The sequence below is a fragment of the Microtus oregoni genome, unplaced genomic scaffold (genome assembly GCF_018167655.1).
Source record: "Microtus oregoni isolate MIOR12 unplaced genomic scaffold, Mior012 000069F_ref0000032, whole genome shotgun sequence".
Lineage (NCBI taxonomy): Eukaryota > Metazoa > Chordata > Mammalia > Rodentia > Cricetidae > Microtus > Microtus oregoni.
Window position 1 is genome coordinate 3,238,559 of NW_024543976.1, and position 20,511 is coordinate 3,259,069.

Sequence of the window (20,511 nt, forward strand, 5' to 3'; positions counted from 1 at the left end):
ATCACCTAAGATAAACCAGCAATTTCTCTAGTTCATCAGGGAAACAACAGGCAAATTCCTGCTCTCGGACAGTAAGAAACAAGCAAATATGGAATGCCGAGTTACAGGTTATGAGAAATATTTTTAAAAACATAATTGGAGTGTATTGCATGAAGAGATTATTTCCAAGCCTGTGGATGGTCAGTCAAGCGCCAGGCCTTGTCCTGACAGAAGGGGGCAGCAGAGAGCAAGATTGCTGGCACTTGGACCAGCAAGCAGGCTGCCAAGGAGGAAGGTCTGCTGTCAAGGGGTTGTTAGAACAGGTGCCACAACTCTGGTTAAGGGGACACAGCCAGGCTTAGCAGAGAATGGATACCCAGGCTTCTCACCAACCATCCCATCCCAACCTAGTGCCTGCTACTGGCTGCCCAACTGCCTCTTGGCAGGATGTGTTTGAAGATTGTTATGCCTAACAAAGCGAGGCAAGAAAGGCTGGATGTAGGTACAATGGTGCGCATCTGTAATCCTTCCAAGACTGAGGCAGGAAGATAGTGAGTTTGAGGCTACCCTAGAATATGTAGCAAAATATTGTTGAAAAGAAATAGAAGGTGGAGGAGGACATGGAAGAAGGGGATGAGGAGGAAGAACAGGAGGGAGAGGAGACGGCTCAGAATGCACGGAAAGAGCCAGCGGCATAGTAGGAGACAATCAGGGAGGTACGTGGTTTGCAAAGCATGGCGAGCTGTGACTGGGACACTGGCTTTCACCCTGAGGGAACCATGGACCACGTTGGCAATCTCTGCCGAACGCTGGTGAATCACTCTGGTTGCGAGTGGGTAGAGAGGCGCAAAGGTAGAAGTCATTGGCCCTGTCTGTAGTGGTAGCAATGGAATAGTAAGATGTCACCAGCCTGGGCACTAAGAAAGACAGATTTACGGGTAATTGGTATGGGAGACTTCGGGAGCGGGACTGGCTTAGCTGAGAGGAGGGTGGATGTCCAAACGGAGATACTGAATCCACAGGGCAGAATTTGCAAGAAAGATACGGACTGAAAATGTAAACATGGAATTCAAAGAGCAGAGAAAGATCCCGGGAATACAAAAAGGAAGATAGGACTTCCAGTTGGGATAAAGGGTGGGGTCCTTACAGCAGCCGGCAGGTGAGGAGAACATTCCCGATGAGGGAATTACTACAGTGTGTGGCCAGGCAGGAGGCTGGAGGTATGCTTCGGGGAAGGTGTAGAGTCTGAAGGAGCAGTATATTTGGTTTGAATGGAAGTTAGGCAGAAATAAAGCCGGTCCTTGACGCCCGCCCTCCACTGGAGACTTGAAGCTATCATCTACTTGGTGCACATTTATTGGGCACCTGCAGGACCGTTCTGCTCCAGATGCTGATAATAAAAATGCTTATTGAACACCGTGAATGCAATAAAAATAAGAAAACCTCATTCAATCCTCGCAGCATTCTGAGTGAAGAGTCTCCCCAATCAAAAGATGAGGAAAGTGAGAGTCCATGTTTCCCGATCCTCTCAGCCAACAGGGGAGAACGGAGTCAGAATTAGAACCTGACAATGTGACCCTGGGACCTTTGTCCTTCCCACTCTTCCTCGCTGCTGGCCCAGGCATCTGTCAGGGGTAGGCCGGCAGCCAGCTGAAACGCTGTTGAGCTAAGGGCCTGCCCTCAGCTCAGCTTTCGGGATACGCCCTGATCAGAGGTCAGCTGAGGAGCCAGAAGCAGCTGTTCCAGGAGGAAAGGTGGCTGCTGACCAAGGCAGAGGTCATCAGGATGCTGTTCTAGCCTCACCCAGAAGGGCCAGTGGCTCCTTCCCAAATGTCAGTTCCTCATTGCTTGATGAAAGGATAGACAATTGAGGTCCCTTACCAGCAGTGAGCGTGGAAGTGGCCAGCAGCAGCACATCTGCCCCTCCACTCCTCCTTCTCTTCCATTTGAAGGTAGAGAAACTGAGGCAATATCTGTGGCCATGCCTGTCTGTGCTGGAACTCATGTCTAAGGACTTGGTTTGGTGTCCTTGGTTTACAGCACACTAACGCTGTGTGGTCCATGTTAATGATTAGGCTCCCCACAGCACGTTGAGGTAGTAGGAGTACGTGTATGTGCACGCACACGCATGCAGGCACACATACATGAAATTCATGACCCCAGCCCAGGACTGACACTCCCTACCACTCCCAGGGAAAAGAATTTCTCTTCAGTTCAGCTCAGCTTCCAGAGGAATTTAGAACTTAGGCATCAAATTCACCAAAGGGGATAGGGAAGAGGGACCTGCTGGCCAGTGAGTCCCGCTGGGTATCCTTCTCTGAGGGGTGTTCACACCTGGAGGAGACTGACCAAGCATCATGGAAACAGTGAGGGATGAGAGATGAGAATGCCCGTGGAGGTGGGGTGGTTATCTAGCAGGGAGAAACAAGTGGGTGTCGAGAATAAAGGAAGGAATCTAAAGATAAGACATATTACATAAAAGGAGGAGGAGGAGAAAGGGAAGAGAAACTGGCAGTACCATGGAGTCAGTATGAACCCATTTGTGAAAAAGTATACATACATATGTGAAGTGCACAGGAGGCTTCCTCGCCATGGCAGTTGGCATGTATCTGTTCCCTCCAAGAATAAACTGGGTACCCCCTCCTCTGCTAGAAGGGGGACTGGCAGATAGCATGGGCCACACCCTGCCTCTCACAACTGTGCAAGGAACTGGGGCCAAGATGGTGTTATTGTCAACTCTGTATCACCATGGTAACAAGCTTCTGGGCACGTCTGTGAAGGACTATCTACACTGGGCTAAGTGAGGTGGGAAGACCCACCCTAGAGGTGAGCAAGGTCATTCTCTGTAGTCAGAGTCTTGGACTGAATGAAAAGAAGACTTGAACACAAAGCTTCAGTCTCTCCTTTCTGCCAGCAGATGTCCTGTGACCAGCTGCTTCAGGCTCCTGCCGCCATAATGGACCCTTGAATATGAGAACAAAACACACCTTGTCTTCCTTAAGTTGCTTTTTGTTAGGTATCTTATCTCGACAATGAGAAAAGTAATGGGCGTTAGGGGAAGAGACGCCGTCTTAATTTTTTAAACACTCTGCATTATCTGTAGTTTTTGCAAAATGATTTATTTGTGAATGTGTCATTACAGACATGTATGTAAGGGAAGTGGGTGGGGGGGGGTATCACTGGGTAAGGGCCAGAGGTCACAGGAGCCCTTAGAAGGGAGGTCAGGGTCTCCTAGTCTATTGCGACCCAGCAGGCAAGCACCCTCCCCCACCCCACCCCACCCTTGTCGCAAACACAATTTTGAGCGTCCGAGAGAGAAGAAGGAAGCCCTGTGATACTGTGTGTCCCACAACATGCGGGCTCCAGTCACTACATAGTCTATCTTCTTCCTGGGCTCCTTATTCCTGTGATAAAATGCCATGGCCAAACACAAAGAGTTTATTCGGGCTTATGATTCCCAAGGAAGAATCCAAGACACATGGCAGCAGGCAGCTGGGACGGGCAGCTGAGAGATTGCGTCTCTGTCCCCAGGCAGGAAGCAGAGAGCAAACAGGAAATGGAGCACAGCCATGCACTCACAAAGCCCACTTCCAGTGACACACTTCCTCCAGCAAGGCTCTGCCTCCTAAAGGTTCCATAACCTTCCCAAATAGCACCACCAGCTAGGACCAAGGATTGAAACACCTGACCCTAGGGGGAGGCATTCCTTGTTCAAATCACCACACAGCCTATAGTCTCCTGCAGGCTGGCAGAGACCCCTTCCTGAGCGGCAGGGGGCAGGCTCTATGGAAAGATCTCAGGGAAATTCCACCTATTTTTCATGAATGTCATATGATATAGTCATACCATCGTCTTCCTGATCACAGAGCTCCTTTCAGCCGTGTTCTCTGTATAACCATGCTTTTGGAGAACCCTGCCCCATCCTTCTCAAAAGCACACTCCCCCAGCACAGACTACTCAAGAGCAGACGAGGAAAAGGAACACAGATATACAGAGGGACACACCCCTCCAACCTGACTCCCACCCTGAGCTTAACTTTGTCTTCTGACCTGCACAGAATGACCAACAAGATCATCTGTTGGCTGATAGGATAGCAAACATTTATCCTCATTTCATTTGCTCTGAATACTGAGATACACTGGCCATTAAATCTGAGGTCAAAGTTCCCCATCCAAACCCTGACTCGGTCAGTTTTAAGCTACATTCCTTTACAGGCAAGTATAACCATATAGCAAATATGAATCACCATTATTGATATTTTGGATGGGAATAAATAAAGGATTTGTCCTACAGAATAGCTCTGAGAGAAGCTCAGAAAGGCTCACAGGTGCTCGAATTCTGTCCCTTAGAGCTGTACACAGTGTGGGAAGGTGGCAGGTTCTGCAGGTTTCGGGGATTGCCTGTGCACCCAGAGTGGGCAAGAGAATGAGGAGGAAGAGATGCCCAGGTGAGCAAAAGGTGACTGCAGCTGGGATGGAGATAAAATCTGCTTCAACAGGAAAGGCTACACGGAAGTGCATCCAGATCAAACCAGCTCTACCTGTCCTCAGAGAAACAAGAAGATTCCTTTCCGGTGCCTCAGACCTAGATCAGCTTGCCTGCTTCTCTCCTCGTGCCCTTGAACTGCCACAGAAGACTTTTGCAAGTTATTTATCTCATAAGCAAAGAAAAAAAATGAAGACACGTGCTGAGCACTGTGCATCATTTGCTATTAGGCTCCATTCACTTATTTTTATGATAAGGGGCGTCCTGACCGCTGTCTCATCTTGGGTGTTTTAGTGACACGTTTCTGTGGATGACCTTGAGCAAACCAAGCATTCCTCTTTCAGTCCCTGGCCCTCTTTAATCTCTTCACACATCTGCTTTCCTTTGGAAGGCTCTAGGCCAACTCCTTCTGGGAGTTGTGTACCCAGATCCTCCTCCAGGAGTTCGGGTATGTGATGTCTGAGTCACGGCTTAATGGCCCAATGCTTTCCCTGTTTCACATTGTCCTTCCGGTATAGCATCCACCAGTCAAGGTCCTGCCATCACGCTTTAAGCGGCACTCAGGGACCGGCGGCACTCCTGGATCATTTGGGCAGGTTTAGAACACACGGAGCCCCAGAGCTGACTCTTCACGTTGAGAATCGGAACCGCTAACACAAAGTCCCTGGGAATTTTTCGATGCTTCCTAGGGAATTCGGATTAGCAACGGTATTGGCAAACTTTGCCACGTGGTGCCTTTTACAAGCTTGAGAGGACAAGATACACAATTCTGGGCTCTGGGATTTGTTTCCCATTCTTCTAACCCACACTGGTTAATTAAAAACTTCGCCAGCAGGGGGCAGCATGGGCAGAGCAATTGGGATTCAGATTCTTTGTGATCTTTTTCATGCCCACTAGCAACAGTTGTCAAAATATAGATAGATAGATAGATAGATAGATAGATAGATAGATAGATAGATAGATAAACACCCTACCATTGACCGCACAGAACTACCTATTTCTGAAGCATCTCCAAAGTCACAATTTGTGACGTCCTTCACCATGCCTTCAAAGCCAGCATTCCGCCTTGGTATTAGCGGGGAGGAAATCTAAGGTCTGAGATAGTCCAATAACTTCTCCGAGGCTTCATGTCCAATAACGGCAGAGACAGACAGGCTTCACATAGATTCTGGGAGGGGGTTGAAGGAAACAGAAACCACCACATGGTTGCTTTACTGTGTAAAACTTAGAAGGGAGAGGACTGGAGTGCTAGCCCCAGTTGGTGAAGTATTTGCCATAGAAGTATGAGAATGACTTTGCTCCCACAGAAGATAAAAACAGGCAGGATGGCCATGCACTCGTAACCCCTAAAGTGGGGGTGGTCTGGGGCTCACTGATCAGCCAGCCTAGGCTACTGGGGTAGTTTCTGACTAGTGAGAGAACTTGTCTATAAACAAACCAAAATATAAACAAATAAATAAAAATGCAAAATGAACCAGAAACACAAACCTCATCTTTAGGAGCTTGGCTCATTAGGAAAGTCCGGATGCTCCTAACCTTCACAAAGCCACGTTCCTATGGAGATCGGGGAAATTAGTGGCACAGACTCATCCACACACTGTACAGCCAACCAAAGTGACAGCTGGTGACAGGGATCCAATTAAACGCCACAGACTAGCTCTCTGTTCTTAGCGTGCGTTTGCATGATATCAACTGCTATGTCTCCGGTCTTAGGGTGGAAACGAGCTACCTGGGGTCTTATCAAAATGCAGCCTGCATCTGGGAGGCTGAGGCAGGACCCTCTGCGTGGTCTGGCCAGCTCTTCTGTGGTAATCCAGCAGTAGGACCACAACCTGCACCCCACCACCACCACCACCTCTGCAATTCCTCTGCAGGAGTGGAGGCCCTCAGTCAGAAGGATGTGAACAGTGGAGCTGTGGACCTCTTGGTTCTACGCCCACTTAGGGTAGCTCTGATACTACAGACATAGCGCTCTCTCAAGCTCATCAATTTATACTGGCCTGAAAAACCTGTGATAAAAGTTGCAGGCTCCTAAATTTTGAGACACTAATACCTAACGTGATGGAAATGCAATGTGTGCAACCTTAGCTTGGAGCAAAGTAGGGGCTGTTCGTCTGTTCGGGTTTTCTGCAGAGTTTATCAGGGAGGATTTGTCTTCCTGAGGACACCCAACCTGGAGCCTTTTCAATTATCACGACCACTACTAGCTTCTTATTACTACACGAGACAGGAGTATGTAAGCCGCAAAGCATTCCCAGTGAACGGTAGAGCACCCACAAGAACACCCTGCTCACAAGGCCATGTCATAGAGAAACCGTGCTGCATTCTGGGAAGCTCGCACCCGGCAGCATCTTGGGCAACTAACTCAGTCAATGATGTTTGAAAATATTGCCACAGATCCCAAGAAAAATTACAGACAAGTCATCAGAAATGGAAACCCCAGAGACCTTGCTCTTTCCACAAGGCAGGATAGTTGCATGGCTGAGGAGCCAAGTAGCTAGGTTTGGGTACCACCTTAGCTGCCAGCAATCTAAATGGAATTGGGCATTTTCCTCACAGTCTCTCAGCCTTTATTTTCTCAGACATCAAGCCACTGAGTCCCTGAGCAAGGGCTATTTCAGGAAACCAAATGTATAAATGTGGCTGGTTTCTCTTGTAAGGGCTGCTCACTCATTGATTCGCATCATAATTCTCTTAATATTTGAAAGTTTACTCATTGACAATCATACATGGATATAGTGTGTTTTGATTATATCCGTAGCTCTAGTTAACCCTTCTTAGCCCACTCCCATTCAACTTCTTCCCAAGTACCTCTCCTTCTTTTGTCATAATTCCTTTTCAAATCTGATGCAAACTCAGCCTTTTAAATGTTGACTGGTGGCTATAGAGATGATCCAGTCAGTAAAGTGCTTCCCATGAAAGCGTGGAGACCTGAGTTTAGATCCTAGCACCAGTGAAAACTGGCCTCCTAGTCCCAAGGCAGGGAAGATGGGGATAGATGGATTGCAGGAGCTCATTGGTCAACCAATCTGACCAGATACTTGAGCTCCAGGTTTCAAAACTAGGGTGGAAAGCAATTGAGGAAGACACCAGTGTCAACTCCTGCCCTTCATGTGCCCGTGCACACACATAAATGGATATAAACAGCACACAAGTGTTGATTCAGGTATGACTATTAGGGACTGATGTTACTAGGTGCATCTTCTGGCACAACCAGACTTGCATTAAGATATTTTATTTTGTACCATTATAAAAGAAACAACCATGATGTGAGCTACAATATTTGATTTTCTGTCTCAGGTTTACTTTCTTCCTGTGAAAAAATAACAATAATCTCTATGCTGCAGGCCTCCCAGGAAAATTAAAATTAAAGGAGCTAATGGATGCAAGGTCTCTTTTGCACGGTGCCCAGCTCTGTGTAAAAGGAGGCTTTTTATGCTCTTGGCCTTCGGTTACCAGACCAACACCTGATCAGTTACCTCTCTACAGACAAAAGGAGACAGTTCTGAAATCAGAACCTGTCCCAAGACCAGACTGACCCAGCTTCTTTCTACTGTAGAAATTCAGGACTTCAGCCATCTCCACCTCTGCTCCACATGCAAGAACAAGGGAGTTGGAGATAAATATTATATGTTCTTCAGCATGCTTATGTAGCCAGATTCATAATAGACCAGTGTTTTTGCTCTACTATCATGCCAAGACACTAATAAAAAAAATGGCAGAACCGAAGGTTATTTGAAGAGCAAATAATGACAGGGATTTTAAAAAAAAATAGCCTTTGACTAAATTTTGCGTCAAGGACTCCACGTTACTGTGCACCAGAGACCCAGGCTGCCACATGTTTCCTGTTCCATTTTTTATGAGAAAGGGGGAAAAAAGAAACAGAAAACATCCAAACTAGTATCAGGACAGTATTTGAGAAGGTAAATTCAAGCACATATCTGTTTATATTCTATGACACAGGAAAGGCTTGGAGCTGTGCAGAAGCATCTCATCTAGTCCCTTCATCTTCCAGATGAGCAAACTGGGGCACCTTTGGATTAAATAGCAGGTCCCATCCTTCAGCCTGCAGTGACCGATCTAGGGATCCAGGCACAGACTGTTCATTCCTGCCTGACTCCGAGATTACACTCCCTGTAAGGCTAGAAGGAAACCCAGAGTTCTATTCTAAGCTGTTACACTCACATTTTCATTCAAGCAGTGGTTACTAATTTTCAGTACATGCCAGATGGGGAGGCATTTACTCCTTTTATGTCTGATGTACAACCCAGTCCATAACGAGCACAAACAAATTGTACAAGATGGCTTCAGATAGCTATGACCAAGAAGGAAGGACAAGTTAGACAGGGTCTCCAGGAGGTAATATTTACTAGATGTGAGACCTGATGATAAGAAGACCCTAGCTTGTAACAGTCAGATAAAAGAAGACCTGGGCTAGGGAGGGCATGTCCTAGTTAGGGTTTCTATTGCTGCAACAAAATACCATGCCGAAAAGCAACTTGGAGAGGAAAGGTTTATTTGACTTACACTTCCACGCTGCTGTTCATCACCAAAGGAAGTCGGGTTTCTCTGCAGGGTGGAGATCCATTTGGAACCCTAAGTGACTAAGGGGACGTGCATCCTCAGCACTCAAAAGATCTTAGTGGAAGACCTAACCCAGAGACACAACTTAGATCCTAAAGAGCAGCCAAGTGGATAAAGAGGAAGAGGGAAAACTGGGGAAGATGGCATAAGAACTAAGTAACTGAACTCTGGGGAGCAATGAAGTCTTGTGGTGTGGGAAACGCCGACCTCTCTCACTGAAGACGCCATGTGGTCTACATACTTTATACTTTAGCCCTTGAATCAGGACTAAGAGGACGAGGAGGCTCCACCTGTGTAGACATGGGAGCAGAGCAAACCAAGCATGAGAAGAGTGGGTACGAAACTCCCATGTGGATGGGCATGCACACTGAAAGTCCTGGGTACCCAGTGCTAAAAACACAGTAGTGGTCAGCACTGCCAGCAGGAGAACTGGAGCCAGAAGAGACACTGAGTGAAAAGCACGACTTACTCCACCTGCAACCTGGAGGGGTAGGGCAGAATGCTGCTCCCTGATGTCTCTTCAGATTCTACCCATGGGGAAACTGAGCCTCAGACAGTGGACAAGGGAATGACAAGACTGTGCCAAGTGCTTAGGTCTCCTCCAACTGGCTGGACCCCAGCTCCTTCCTTCTGCTACAAGAGCGACCATCAGCAGGAGCTCCACATACATACAAGACCTCAGCAGAATCCTGCAATGGGGACTTTTGCCTGAAGCTCCCCACGTGGTCACCCCCAATTCTCTGATCTCAAGGCCAGCCCTTTGTTCCCCCCAGAAGCCTTGCAAACATCTTGGAAACTACTTTGATTTTTTTTCAACATTTCTCTACAAAACAATATAAGGAACAAGCGGAAAAGCTTAGCTGTTCCAGCCAGAACAACAGGGCCAAGGCCTGCCAATTCCACATAGGTTTAGGTATCTCCTGGGGTGGGTGGAAGAGGACGAGACTGGGGGAGGGGCCCTACACGGGGCTAGGAAGCAATAGACAAAACACTGTCTCCTGAAGGGGTTATCTGCCCAGGGCCTGGGTCTCAGCATGAACCAGTAGTGCCCTAGGGGATTAAAGACCTCCCACGTGACCTTAAAAATGGTCAAATATGCCTAACTCCAACCGAGAACTCTCCACTAAGTATCCACCAACACTCAGAACCAATATCAGGACTCAGGAACCCTTTGGTACACTCCTCCTGTTATAAATATGGAGACTTGGGTCAGTGAGTTTCACCAAAGGCGTCTTCTAGGTTGCCATGAGTAATAAGCAGCTACTGGTGACTGACTCGGGACCAAGCTGTGTTTCTTTTGCTGCTTGGATGCCCACAGCGAGGTAAGTCTTGCTGGAATCTTTATGCGTGAGAAATCTATGGGTTTGAAGTTTGGCCTAAGGCCACATAGTGGACAGAACTGGCTTCCAGACATCTTATCCCACTGTCTCTACATTCGTGACCTTCAGCATAAAGACTGAACCACAGTCTCTAGCTTTCCACACCAATAGAACCACATGGATACCAGGCCCCTTAGTCCAGAGACTGGGGCTCATCACAACCATCTATATTCTTGTCAGTTTTTCCACATGAAGCCCTTAGGACCATCAAGGTGTCCAGTTTTGTCTTCCCTCTCTGGTCTATGGTCTTTGACTCTGGGTGGTTTGAAGAAAAACGGCCCCACAGGCCTATAGGGAGTGGCACTATTAGGAGGTGTGGCCTTGTTGGAGTAGGTGTGACCTTACTGGAGGAAGTGTGTCACTGGGGGGGTGGGCTTTGATGTTTCAGAAGCTCAAGCCAGGCCTAGTGGTTCACTGCCTCTTCCTGCTGCCTGCGGATCCGGGTGTAGAACTCTCAGGGACCTCTCCAGCACCGTGTCTGCCTGCGTGCTGCTGTGTGTCCCGATAATAACGGACTGAACTTCTGAAACTGTAAGCTACCCTAGGTAAGGTTTTCCTTTATAAGAGTTGCTGCAGTCACGGTGTCTCTTCACAGCGATGGAACACCGACTGAGCCCGCCTCCTTAGCTCTATGTACTTTACCTCCCTCCCGCTCCAGGCAGCTCAGACTGCCCTTTCTCCTTTCGCCTCAGAGTCACCTGACTGGGATGCTGCTCCTCACTTGCCTTCGACAGTGATCATAATGTCACCCATCAACAGGCTGTCTTTTCCCCTTTGACTCTGCAGCACGGTGCCTCCTGACAGAATAGATGCTCAGCTAAAGGCTGCTAAATAAATGAATTAAAACCAGTGCCTTCCAAAATCTCTCCTGTGTGGTGCTTATACAAATAATTTTATTAAACCTCCATATTCCAGAAATGTTCACCCAGGGACTGGTGGTTGGGAATGCATCCCACCTGGACCTTTTTTATGCAGGACAGACACACAGCTACACAGTTGCTACTCAGTATCAACAGGAAATGGGTTTAATAGTGCCCAAAACCTTGCCTGCACAAGCCCTTTATATACAATGGCACAATGTGTATGTATAAGTGACACAGTGTGTATATACAACGGCACAATGTGTACATATTAGCCTTGCACTCCATTCATTGTGCTTTCCGTAATCTTTAGATCACCTAGAATGGCCAATATAGACCAAGGCTCTACAAGTAGTTTTACACATGAGAAGCAGTGACAAGAAAAGTCTAGACATATTCAACAAGAACACAACATACTTTTCCAAATATTTCCAACATATTTTCAAATCTTCAGAAGTCAGCTGAATCTCAGGTGGAGAATGCCAGCGGCATGTGCATGTGGTATCTCCATAGGATCCATTTGTGGGGTGATAACATAATCACCTCATGTGCTATATTATGTGTATTATATATCTTAGTCTATAATACTATAAAATATATATATATATATATATATATATTTCCACGTGTATGGTGTGTGTGACTACAAATATTCCAGATACATTTTTCTCTAGTTTTCTTTTCTCATTTAATCTCATACTTCCAAACCAAGGCCCCTTTGTTCTACATGTTACTACACATTATTTTTCAAAAGTAAGAATAGAATTTCTCGCCCTTAGTGAAGCGCTCCCATAAGCAGAGTGGGGCAGTTGTTAGATTATGATCAGCCCTCCTGTGTTTCCATGCTGGCATCAAGGTGAGGGTGAATGAACACGCATTCACCAATGTACAGCAAGGGCACCAGAACCGGAGGTGAGGAGCAGGCAGATACGACAGAGAAGAGTGTGAGATGTTTCAGGATGGGGATGGAGGAGAAAGATGGATACAAAAGAAAAGTTAGGACTTCAGCACTGTGTTACTTAATAGCAATGCATGGAGAGAAGGTGTGGGCAGAAGGTGATACAGGAGAGCTAGACACCACTCTGGTCAGGTCCAGGAGGTCAAGAGAGATGAGCACCTGTAAAGAGAAGCCATGGCACAGGCAGTCCACCACAGCCTCAGAGGCCAAGGCGATGGCCATTAAAGCTTGCCCCAACTGGTACCCTCTTCCCTGTAATGAAGGCAGAAAAACTTTCTCCCAGTGATTTTTGTCATAGGGCTTTCCAACAAGTGGGAGCCTGTTTCCAAGTAGAACTTGTTTATGTCCATCTGGATCCTCAACGTTCAAAACAAACTTGCAAACAAAGGGCCCCCTGCCCTATAGATGTCACCCCTGTGCTCTGCTTTGCTGATGACTTCCACAGCCGCAGATCACCACCCCCACTTCCCCCTGTGTCTTTCCTGCTGCCTCCGATTGTTGTGGACATCCTCCTAGGAACAGCTTTGGGATCTTTTGAAAAAAAAAAAAAAAAAACCCTTTCTTCCTAGATTTAGAACCTTGAAGAGAAAATAATATTATTGCCCTCATAGAAGCTTCTTGGATCTTTTAGAGGGGTCCATGGTCCAGAGATCTCTTCTAAGGACTGAATTTGACAGCTTCCGTCAGGATATGTTGTTGAAAGAATCCCAGAGTAGAAGAACCAGCAGTTAAACTGCGTGTCGCTAGAAAAGGCTAAGGTGCGAAAAGGTTCAACAGGGAGCTGTCTAGGAATGACAGGGCTGTCACTGAGCACAGGGGCAAGTGAAGGATGGCGCTAGTGATTAGTCTCCATCGCACCTCCATGCGTCCCACTCTGTTTTATACAGTAATTCAAAAGGTAGCTGCTGTCATTGTACCCATTTCATAGATGAAGATTTGACACTCTTAGGGGCTGAGTCTCTTGTCTGAAGTCACGCAGCTAGGAAGTGATGGGCTAAAGACAGCTTGTGGGCTCCTAACAAGGCCACCATGTTTGTTGTTGTTACATTTTAATAAGCATAAATTAGGCTGAGAGAGTCAGCACCCATAGGAATGTAAAGAGCCCCACCCTATTTCGGTCAGTTGTCACTCAAAAAATATTTGAAAACTAGCCATGAGAACTAATTGCTAAAAAATAACTTGAGGAAGAGTTAGTCGACTGTGCAGAAGCTGAAGTGGCCTTATGTCACGAGGTCACGTACCTGCTGCCTTCCTCAGACATGAGAGAGCTTCAGGGTGAAGGTGCCTCGACCTTCCACAATTAGGGTTGTGTCAATTAGGTTGTGTCATAAGTCAACGGTCATTTTGTCAACAAATATTTGCTGACACCTATTTGCCAGGCCGTGGTGGTGGGAGTCTACTGAGAAGACCCTTTTTTTCCCCCCATAGAGTGAACATTTCTAGTGAGACAGAGGAGTTAAGCGATTATAACAAATTAATCTAGTGATCTCGGGAATCAAGAGAGTAATGGGTGGAGCAGGCACAAGTTGAAAGGATAAAGGGATCCCCGGCGCCTCATTCACTGGTCCGACCGCCCCACGCTCCAGTTCAGTAGGGACCTGCCCCAAACCATAGTGCACCCAGCTTGTCCTGAGCTAAGGAAGAGCTCTCCTCCCGCAAAGCCAGTTTCTCCTTCTAAGTCCCTTCCAATGATAACTTTCTTTTCCTGTATCGGTTCACCCTTTAGACTCAAGTCTACCACCCCGTATTGGCCCCAGGACATCAGAGTCCTATTTTTTTCCTCCCACCACCCCCAGCACCCAAGCAGAAGCCCTGCAGGGCGGAGCCTCAGACACGCGCCGGCGCGTCCAGCAGGTGGCAGCAGCGAGCGGCCGCGCCCCCCGCGCTGCCAAGCCGCGAGCCCACATCATGGATGGCGAGCTCTCAGGTTTCGCCTGGCTCGCCCTGGCATCCCAGAACCCAGACGACCAGCGGGATTCATGAGCCGCTCTCAGGGGCCGGGGCAGGGGCCTCTGGCTCCCAAAGCTGGCCAAGAGGTGGGTCCCGGGGCGGGTCGCTGCTCCCGAGGCCGGGCGGGGACACTGTGCCCCCGCCCTGCCTCCCTGTGGTCCACACCCCCTTCGGGCTCCGCAGCCTGCCGGCTGGGATAACACAGGGTGCACGCGAGCCGGCGCTGCCAGCCCCGCTACTGCCCGGGGTTCGGGTCCCAGGTGCCGGGGACCGGGCACCCGAGTCCTCCTGGCCTGCCCCTCCTCCCTATTCACCTGCCCTACTCGTCCACTAGCCTTCAAGGCCAGCGACTCCAGCCCAGACGGCGAGGGACCAGCAGGGGGAGAGCGCACCTGAGGATATACAGCTGGCCCTGCTCTGCCTTTTCACCCCTAGGTGATGAGTGAGGCCAGAAGAACGCAAGATTTAAAAAGCAACCGGGGCCTCCGTATTGAATGAAAGATCCACAGCGAAGGCATCACCATGAACACGAGCAGTAAGTGGATCCTCCTCTCCTTTGCCATGGGAACAGGGGTGGGGGCGGGAGGTTCAGGAGCCTGCGCCCCGGCTGCCTGGAAAGAAGAAGGAAGCCGGTATCTGCGGGGACACCTGACCCCGGACTCTGTCCTTCGGGTGCTTTCAGAGCTCCTTGGCACAGGAAGAGAGCTTTGGGGGTCTGCCTTTTCCTGATGATTTTTGCTAATGTTTAATCGGCGGCGCCACTTGCCTCTGTCGGGAAAACTGCTGTCTCTTAGCTATGCCTGGAAAGGCCTAGGAAGCAGCAGTGTGGCCATTGTCTGACTGTGGTGGGCTCCCAGGAGACCTCCATGCCCACATCTGGAAATCCGTGGAAGCCCTACTTGTCCCGGGGAGAGCGGGGAAGCAGTGGGCGGGCCTGGGCGGACCTGGGATAGCAAAGAGCAATTTGATAAACAAATCCTCATGAAGTCACGTTTGAGTCTGGAAGAAAGATCCAGCTTCGGTTCCCTCAGTGGTCCAGGCTGACTGCCCACCTGCCTGGAGGCTGCTTAGCCTCCAGGAGAATGAGAGGAAGTCACAAGCCTTTTGAGGACCAGCTCTAGTAATTGCAGAGGCAATAACTGCCCTGCAGAGGCTGGACCAGACATTTTGCTCCTGGTTTGGGCCCTCGCTACTATGAAATGCTCTCAGCAACCCAGCAAGGGACAATCTACCTCCAATAACGTTCGTTCTAACCATGGGCTCTGGTTGAGTTAATGCAACCTGGGCAATACCTTAGGAGGATATAACTGAGCTCAAATGTCACCTGCTCTCTTGTCAACTTGCTTGCTGGGTTCATCCCAGCACCAAATACGACTATTCAAGGGAGGATTCTGGCATGCATTCCCAGTGGAGGGCTATGACTTTTGGGAATAGTCCCGACTCTACCTCTCAGAGTGCTCAGCTGCAAGACCGGGAGGGTTGAATCAGAGACCCCTCTGATCTAAGAATTGACAAGTTCTACAAAAGCAGTAAGGGGCAAGCAGGGGGAGTGGGTCAGCACCTGAGTGAGACTATGTCCAGCCTAGACCCCTGTTTCCTGACCCTCCCTCCATTTCAAGGCCTTGGCACCAAGACGAGGAAAACAAAGCAGAGCGGCTGGGATGGAAATGAAATGTATTTATTTACTACGTATTTGTGTGACTCACGTCTCCGCCGTCTTCCTTTGTGTATTACATAGCTGTGTTAGGCAAGTGAGCGAGGCTGGGCTCCCTTTCCCTCTTATAGCCAAAGAATTTTCCTCTTAGATGACAGTCTGAAATGATGGCTTTGGCTTTGTACCAGATTTGGGGAGGGGGTGGGGGCAAGTCCTGTCTAACCTGTCACTATCGGAGGGCTATATGTTTGCATCTGTGTAGTTCCAGAAAAATTAAGGTGTGGATTGCCTGCCACTCCTTCCTCTGTCTAGGGGGGAGTTTTATGTATGGGAGTCTTTCCCAGTAACTGATAGACAAGAAGGATGGATCATCTGTTTTCCCAGGAACTAAGAAAGGCAATAGAAACTGGCTCTGCCTTTTCCCTGTCGAGAATCCTGAGATGCTTGTTCTGTTAGCAGCTCTATTTCAGACTGGAAACACAAAATACAAAACAGATTTTTCCCTCCTTCAAAATAATGATCTACATAGTTAAATGTTGTACATAACACATACTGGGGAAAAAATGCCATTTTTCTAATCACGGAGTGTTAAACTGGCAGAGGTCCTGGGACATAGGCAATAAAATGACCAGGACAGCCTTGGGAGCCCCAAGCACCCTATAGGGAGGAATGCTTAGTAGCTGGAGAACCCTGCGGGGAAACTCAGACTCGGGGCCTGAGAACTGGACTTCATCATTGAACTCCATCCCAATAAAGAGAACCTACAGATGGAGAGAATATAAATAGACCTCATAGGAGTGACAGGGCCATAGGGCCACAGAGGCAGCGTGTTGGCAGGAGGCCCTGGGCTAGTCTGATGCGATCAAAAATGTTCCCCTTTTGCGATGTGAAATAACCTAATTCACACCGCTCCCAGAGTGTATCTCACTTCCAGTTAAAGGGGTCCTCACCCCCGTTACTAAACTGGGCCCTTCTCCTGCTGGCTCCACACCAGCTCTCCCATGGAGGCTGGGAGATTGCTCCAGCTTGGTAGATGGACATTTTGCTATTAATATCAGGCCATTCCAAGTCATTTAGTTAATGTTTGGATTCTGAAAGGTCCTGGATGTGAACTGTATTTGACAGTCAGTGGTTCAGGTGCCAACATCGAAGTTCGGGCAGACCATAACTTATTGCTCAACTCCTAATCAATTCATCTGGAGAACGATCCTACAGGGCTGCGGCTTGGAGGCAACCAGAAGATCAGCTAGAGCTAGGTATTGTGGTGCCCGGCCTATAATCCCAGATTTATGGTGGCTGAGGCAGGAGGACTTCCCTAAATTCAAAGCTAGCCTGGGCTACCTGGCAAGTTCCAAGTCAGCCTGAATTACAAAGTGAGAAGGAGAGAGGGAATTGGTCAAGCACAGTCTGTACCAGTTCGGTTTGTCTTTTTTCCCTTAGGAACTATGTGATATACAGCATGTTGTTTCATCTGCAAAAAAAAAAAAAAAAAAAAAAAAAAATTAGACTGGAATAGAGACTGCATGGGAAAATTTTGTGTAAAATACTTTGTGGAGGACTTTCCTGTGGACACAGCTGTCATCATGTCAGCAAGAGGTGATCAGCCTGTCCTCTTTCTTCTGATCATCATTGGGATCGTTGTCACCACTAAATTGACTTTGGGACATTAGCGAGCAGATCACTTAGCCCCTCATACTTTTATCAGGCACAGAGAAGCATAGCTGGAGGGTAAATCTGCAGGATGGCATGGACTGACAAGGAGATGCTTTATAAACGGGCATACATTGTGTTTATTAATAAGACAGTTGTTTCTCACATGACACAACAGGACAGTGCCCAGCCAGTCATTACTCAGTGTGGATTTCAGCATTACCCGGATCCTTGCTTCTGACGTGGTGATCAGCATTGGCAAGGCGTTTGGAAGAAAAGTGATTCTGGGCTGGGGGATGGACCAAGAGGGTGCGTGCAAAAGGTGGGCTCTGCCCTCAGAGCCAGTGAGGAAGAGGAAGGGGCCACCTAGAGTGTTTCCACTCATAGTCCCTTTTCACCCAGGAAGCATTGCCTAGCCCCAGGTGATTAGGTATGTGAAACAGATAGAAAAATCAAGAAATCGGGGCTGAAGAGATGGCTCAGCAGTCGCTGCTCCTGCGGCTTTGATTCCCAGCACCCACGTGGTGGCTCACATTCTCTGAGGATATGACACCCTCTTCTAGCTCTGTGAGCACTAGGTAGTCACATGCTGTATATACATACATAAAAGCAAAACGCTCACACAATACAACAATAATATATTTATTATAAAATAAATTAAAAGTGATTTTCCAAAGAAGTCAAATTTTCACTGATAATAAATTATAAAGAAATTTATTTTGAAACAATTCCTTGATATATAAATACTATAAATTTACCACATATTGAAGACTAAAATAAGTTTTCCTTCTGCCATGATATGATTATTTATTTTCACACAATTAATTAAATCTTGGTTGACTATTTAATACAGCAGGGCATAAAATATCTTTAGCATTTTCAGAGTTTATCATGTATCAGTTTTATAGTCATCAATTCTGAAAACGCCATCCCACATAAATATACAATACTAAATGACAGAAATATGTTTAGGGCCATCTCAGAAATTGCTGTAAATTCTGTCCTAATCCCAAGCCAAAATTTTATTTAACAATTTTTCATGAAAGTAAAGTCAATAAACCAAACAAACAAACAAAGAGAAAGTAAAATCAGCAACACAAATAGCCCTTTTTAAAAGCAAATGTTCTACCCGGCAGTGGTGGTGAATGCAGGAGTATCTCTGTGAGTTTGAGGCCAGCCTGATCTACAAAGTGAGTTCCAGGACAGCCAGGTCTACACAGAGAAACCCTGTCTCAAAAACAAACAAACAAACAAAAAAAAAAACCAAGTAACCAAGTGTTTTAACATAATGCAATCAAAAAATATACTAATTTGATACTTGCCTCCTGAGGAATGATAGTAAAATAGTATAAAAACTTTTGTTTCACATAATTAAACTATTATGTTTCTATAAGAGCAAAAAAAAAAAAAAGTCGGTAAGCACAGTGAAAACAGCGCCGTGATAAACGTGCAATGGTTTCAAAGCCCAGCTAAGGTGTTCCGGACAGTGTTCTTGGCACCATGTGGTGTATTAGCACTCTCAGTGAAGAGACGGCACAGTGCGGTCACGTGACACAGCACAGCCTAGACCTGCCAGAAATGCCAAGTTCATTACCTGTTTGACTTTAGATTCTTCTGTGTGCGTTGAGTATTCAGGAACCTTTCACCACTGCCAAAGTTTTCACAACCCGGCATTGTTCTCCAGCCCCATATAAATTGTAACCCACAGCTGAAACCCTCTATCCTAGGAGAGAGGCTTTGGCTTCTAGGGCTGGCTCCCTCGTCCAGCTCTCTTTCCTCCTACACACGGCCAATCTAATTCCAGGGACCATTTGTCTTCTGCCCAACTGAGGCATCTCCTAATTGGTTTGTCCCACCCCCTCAGTCATTCCCCCATATTAACTGTCTGCAGCACCTTCTACAGCATGGCACAGCATGCAATCCAGCCCCACCCCTTCTCTACTACACCATTCTGTGTCCTTTTGAGAGGGAGTGGTTTTTGGTGTTTGGTTTGGTTTTTTTTTTTTTTTTTTTGGTTTGGTTTGGTTTGGGTTTTTTGTTGTTGTTGTTGTTGTTGTTTTTGAGACAGGGTTTCTCTTTGTAGCCCTGGCTATCCTAGAACTTGCTTTGTAAACCAGGTTGGCCTTAAACTCAGAGAGATCCTCCTCTACCTCCTGAATGCTGGGATTAAGGGTGTGCACCACCGCCACCCGGCTCTGTGTCCTTCTTATGTTTTCCTCTTTCATCCCTCTGAGAGCCCACTCTGTGACCCTCAGTGTCCAGTAAGTCCTCTCCACACCACACCAACCTCTCTGCCCACTCCCATGTGTCACCCATCTGGCCTCTCCACCCTCTAAAGCTGCCAGGTTCTCCCTGTATCCCTCTGTGACCATGAAGGATGGTCACAGTCTCAGAACTTGTTCTGTGTGCTTGCATGTGGTCCCTGCATGAGGTACAGCTCTGCAAATACCTAATTCCACATGGGCTGTGGCATGCAGCCTGTGGCAGTGACACACTCTGGGGTTTCCATGAACCCAGACCAATTGCTGTCACTGTCTACAGTCGCGGAGACCATCCATCAACGGTGCATGCTCAGGCAGCAGTAATCTTTTTTTCTCTGTTGAAGTTCTTGTGCTGATACCAGGAGTTCCCAAACTAGAAGAGACTGAGTTGACCCCAGCGTTCTTAAAGACCTGATCACCAGAGTCAGTTCCGTGCCCTATAAAATGCCATCTCGCTCACTGAGTGAGAGCTCTCGGAGCCCTTCTATGCCAAACGTAGGCATGGGTCACACTTAAGGAGGAATGAGCCTCCTGCACACCGCAGACAAAGCCCTCTGTGCTCCTTCTTGGGGCCTGGCAGGCTACCAAAGTCACTTTTTCTCATCAGTCTTTCTTTTGTTGGAAAGGGTATTCAGAAATTATTAACCCCACAAGAGTGTTACCGGCACTGAGTTCCTTGCTCGTGCTCCGTCTCCTTCTGCTCCTGATTTGGACCTTGAGATTTCTGTCCGGTGCTCCCGTGTGGGTCTCT

The 20,511-nt window shown here is 47.6% G+C and overlaps 1 protein-coding gene across 7 annotated transcripts in view; it reads left to right on the top strand.

Annotated features, from left to right (window-relative positions):
- Window positions 1–14,141: 14,141 nt before the first annotated feature.
- Window positions 14,142–20,511, top strand: part of Ablim3 (actin binding LIM protein family member 3) — a 118,807-nt gene continuing 112,437 nt past the window's right edge. For 2 of the 7 annotated variants that reach the window (XM_041641400.1, XM_041641401.1), the window contains exon 1: window positions 14,302–14,730. In XM_041641400.1, coding sequence (XP_041497334.1) covers window positions 14,718–14,730 — 13 coding nt within the window. In that variant the 5' untranslated portion in view covers window positions 14,302–14,717. Of the gene's footprint in view, window positions 14,282–14,301; window positions 14,731–20,511 lie in introns of those variants that run through there. The other 5 variants (XM_041641403.1, XM_041641404.1, XM_041641398.1 and 2 more) reach the window with 4 other exon arrangements.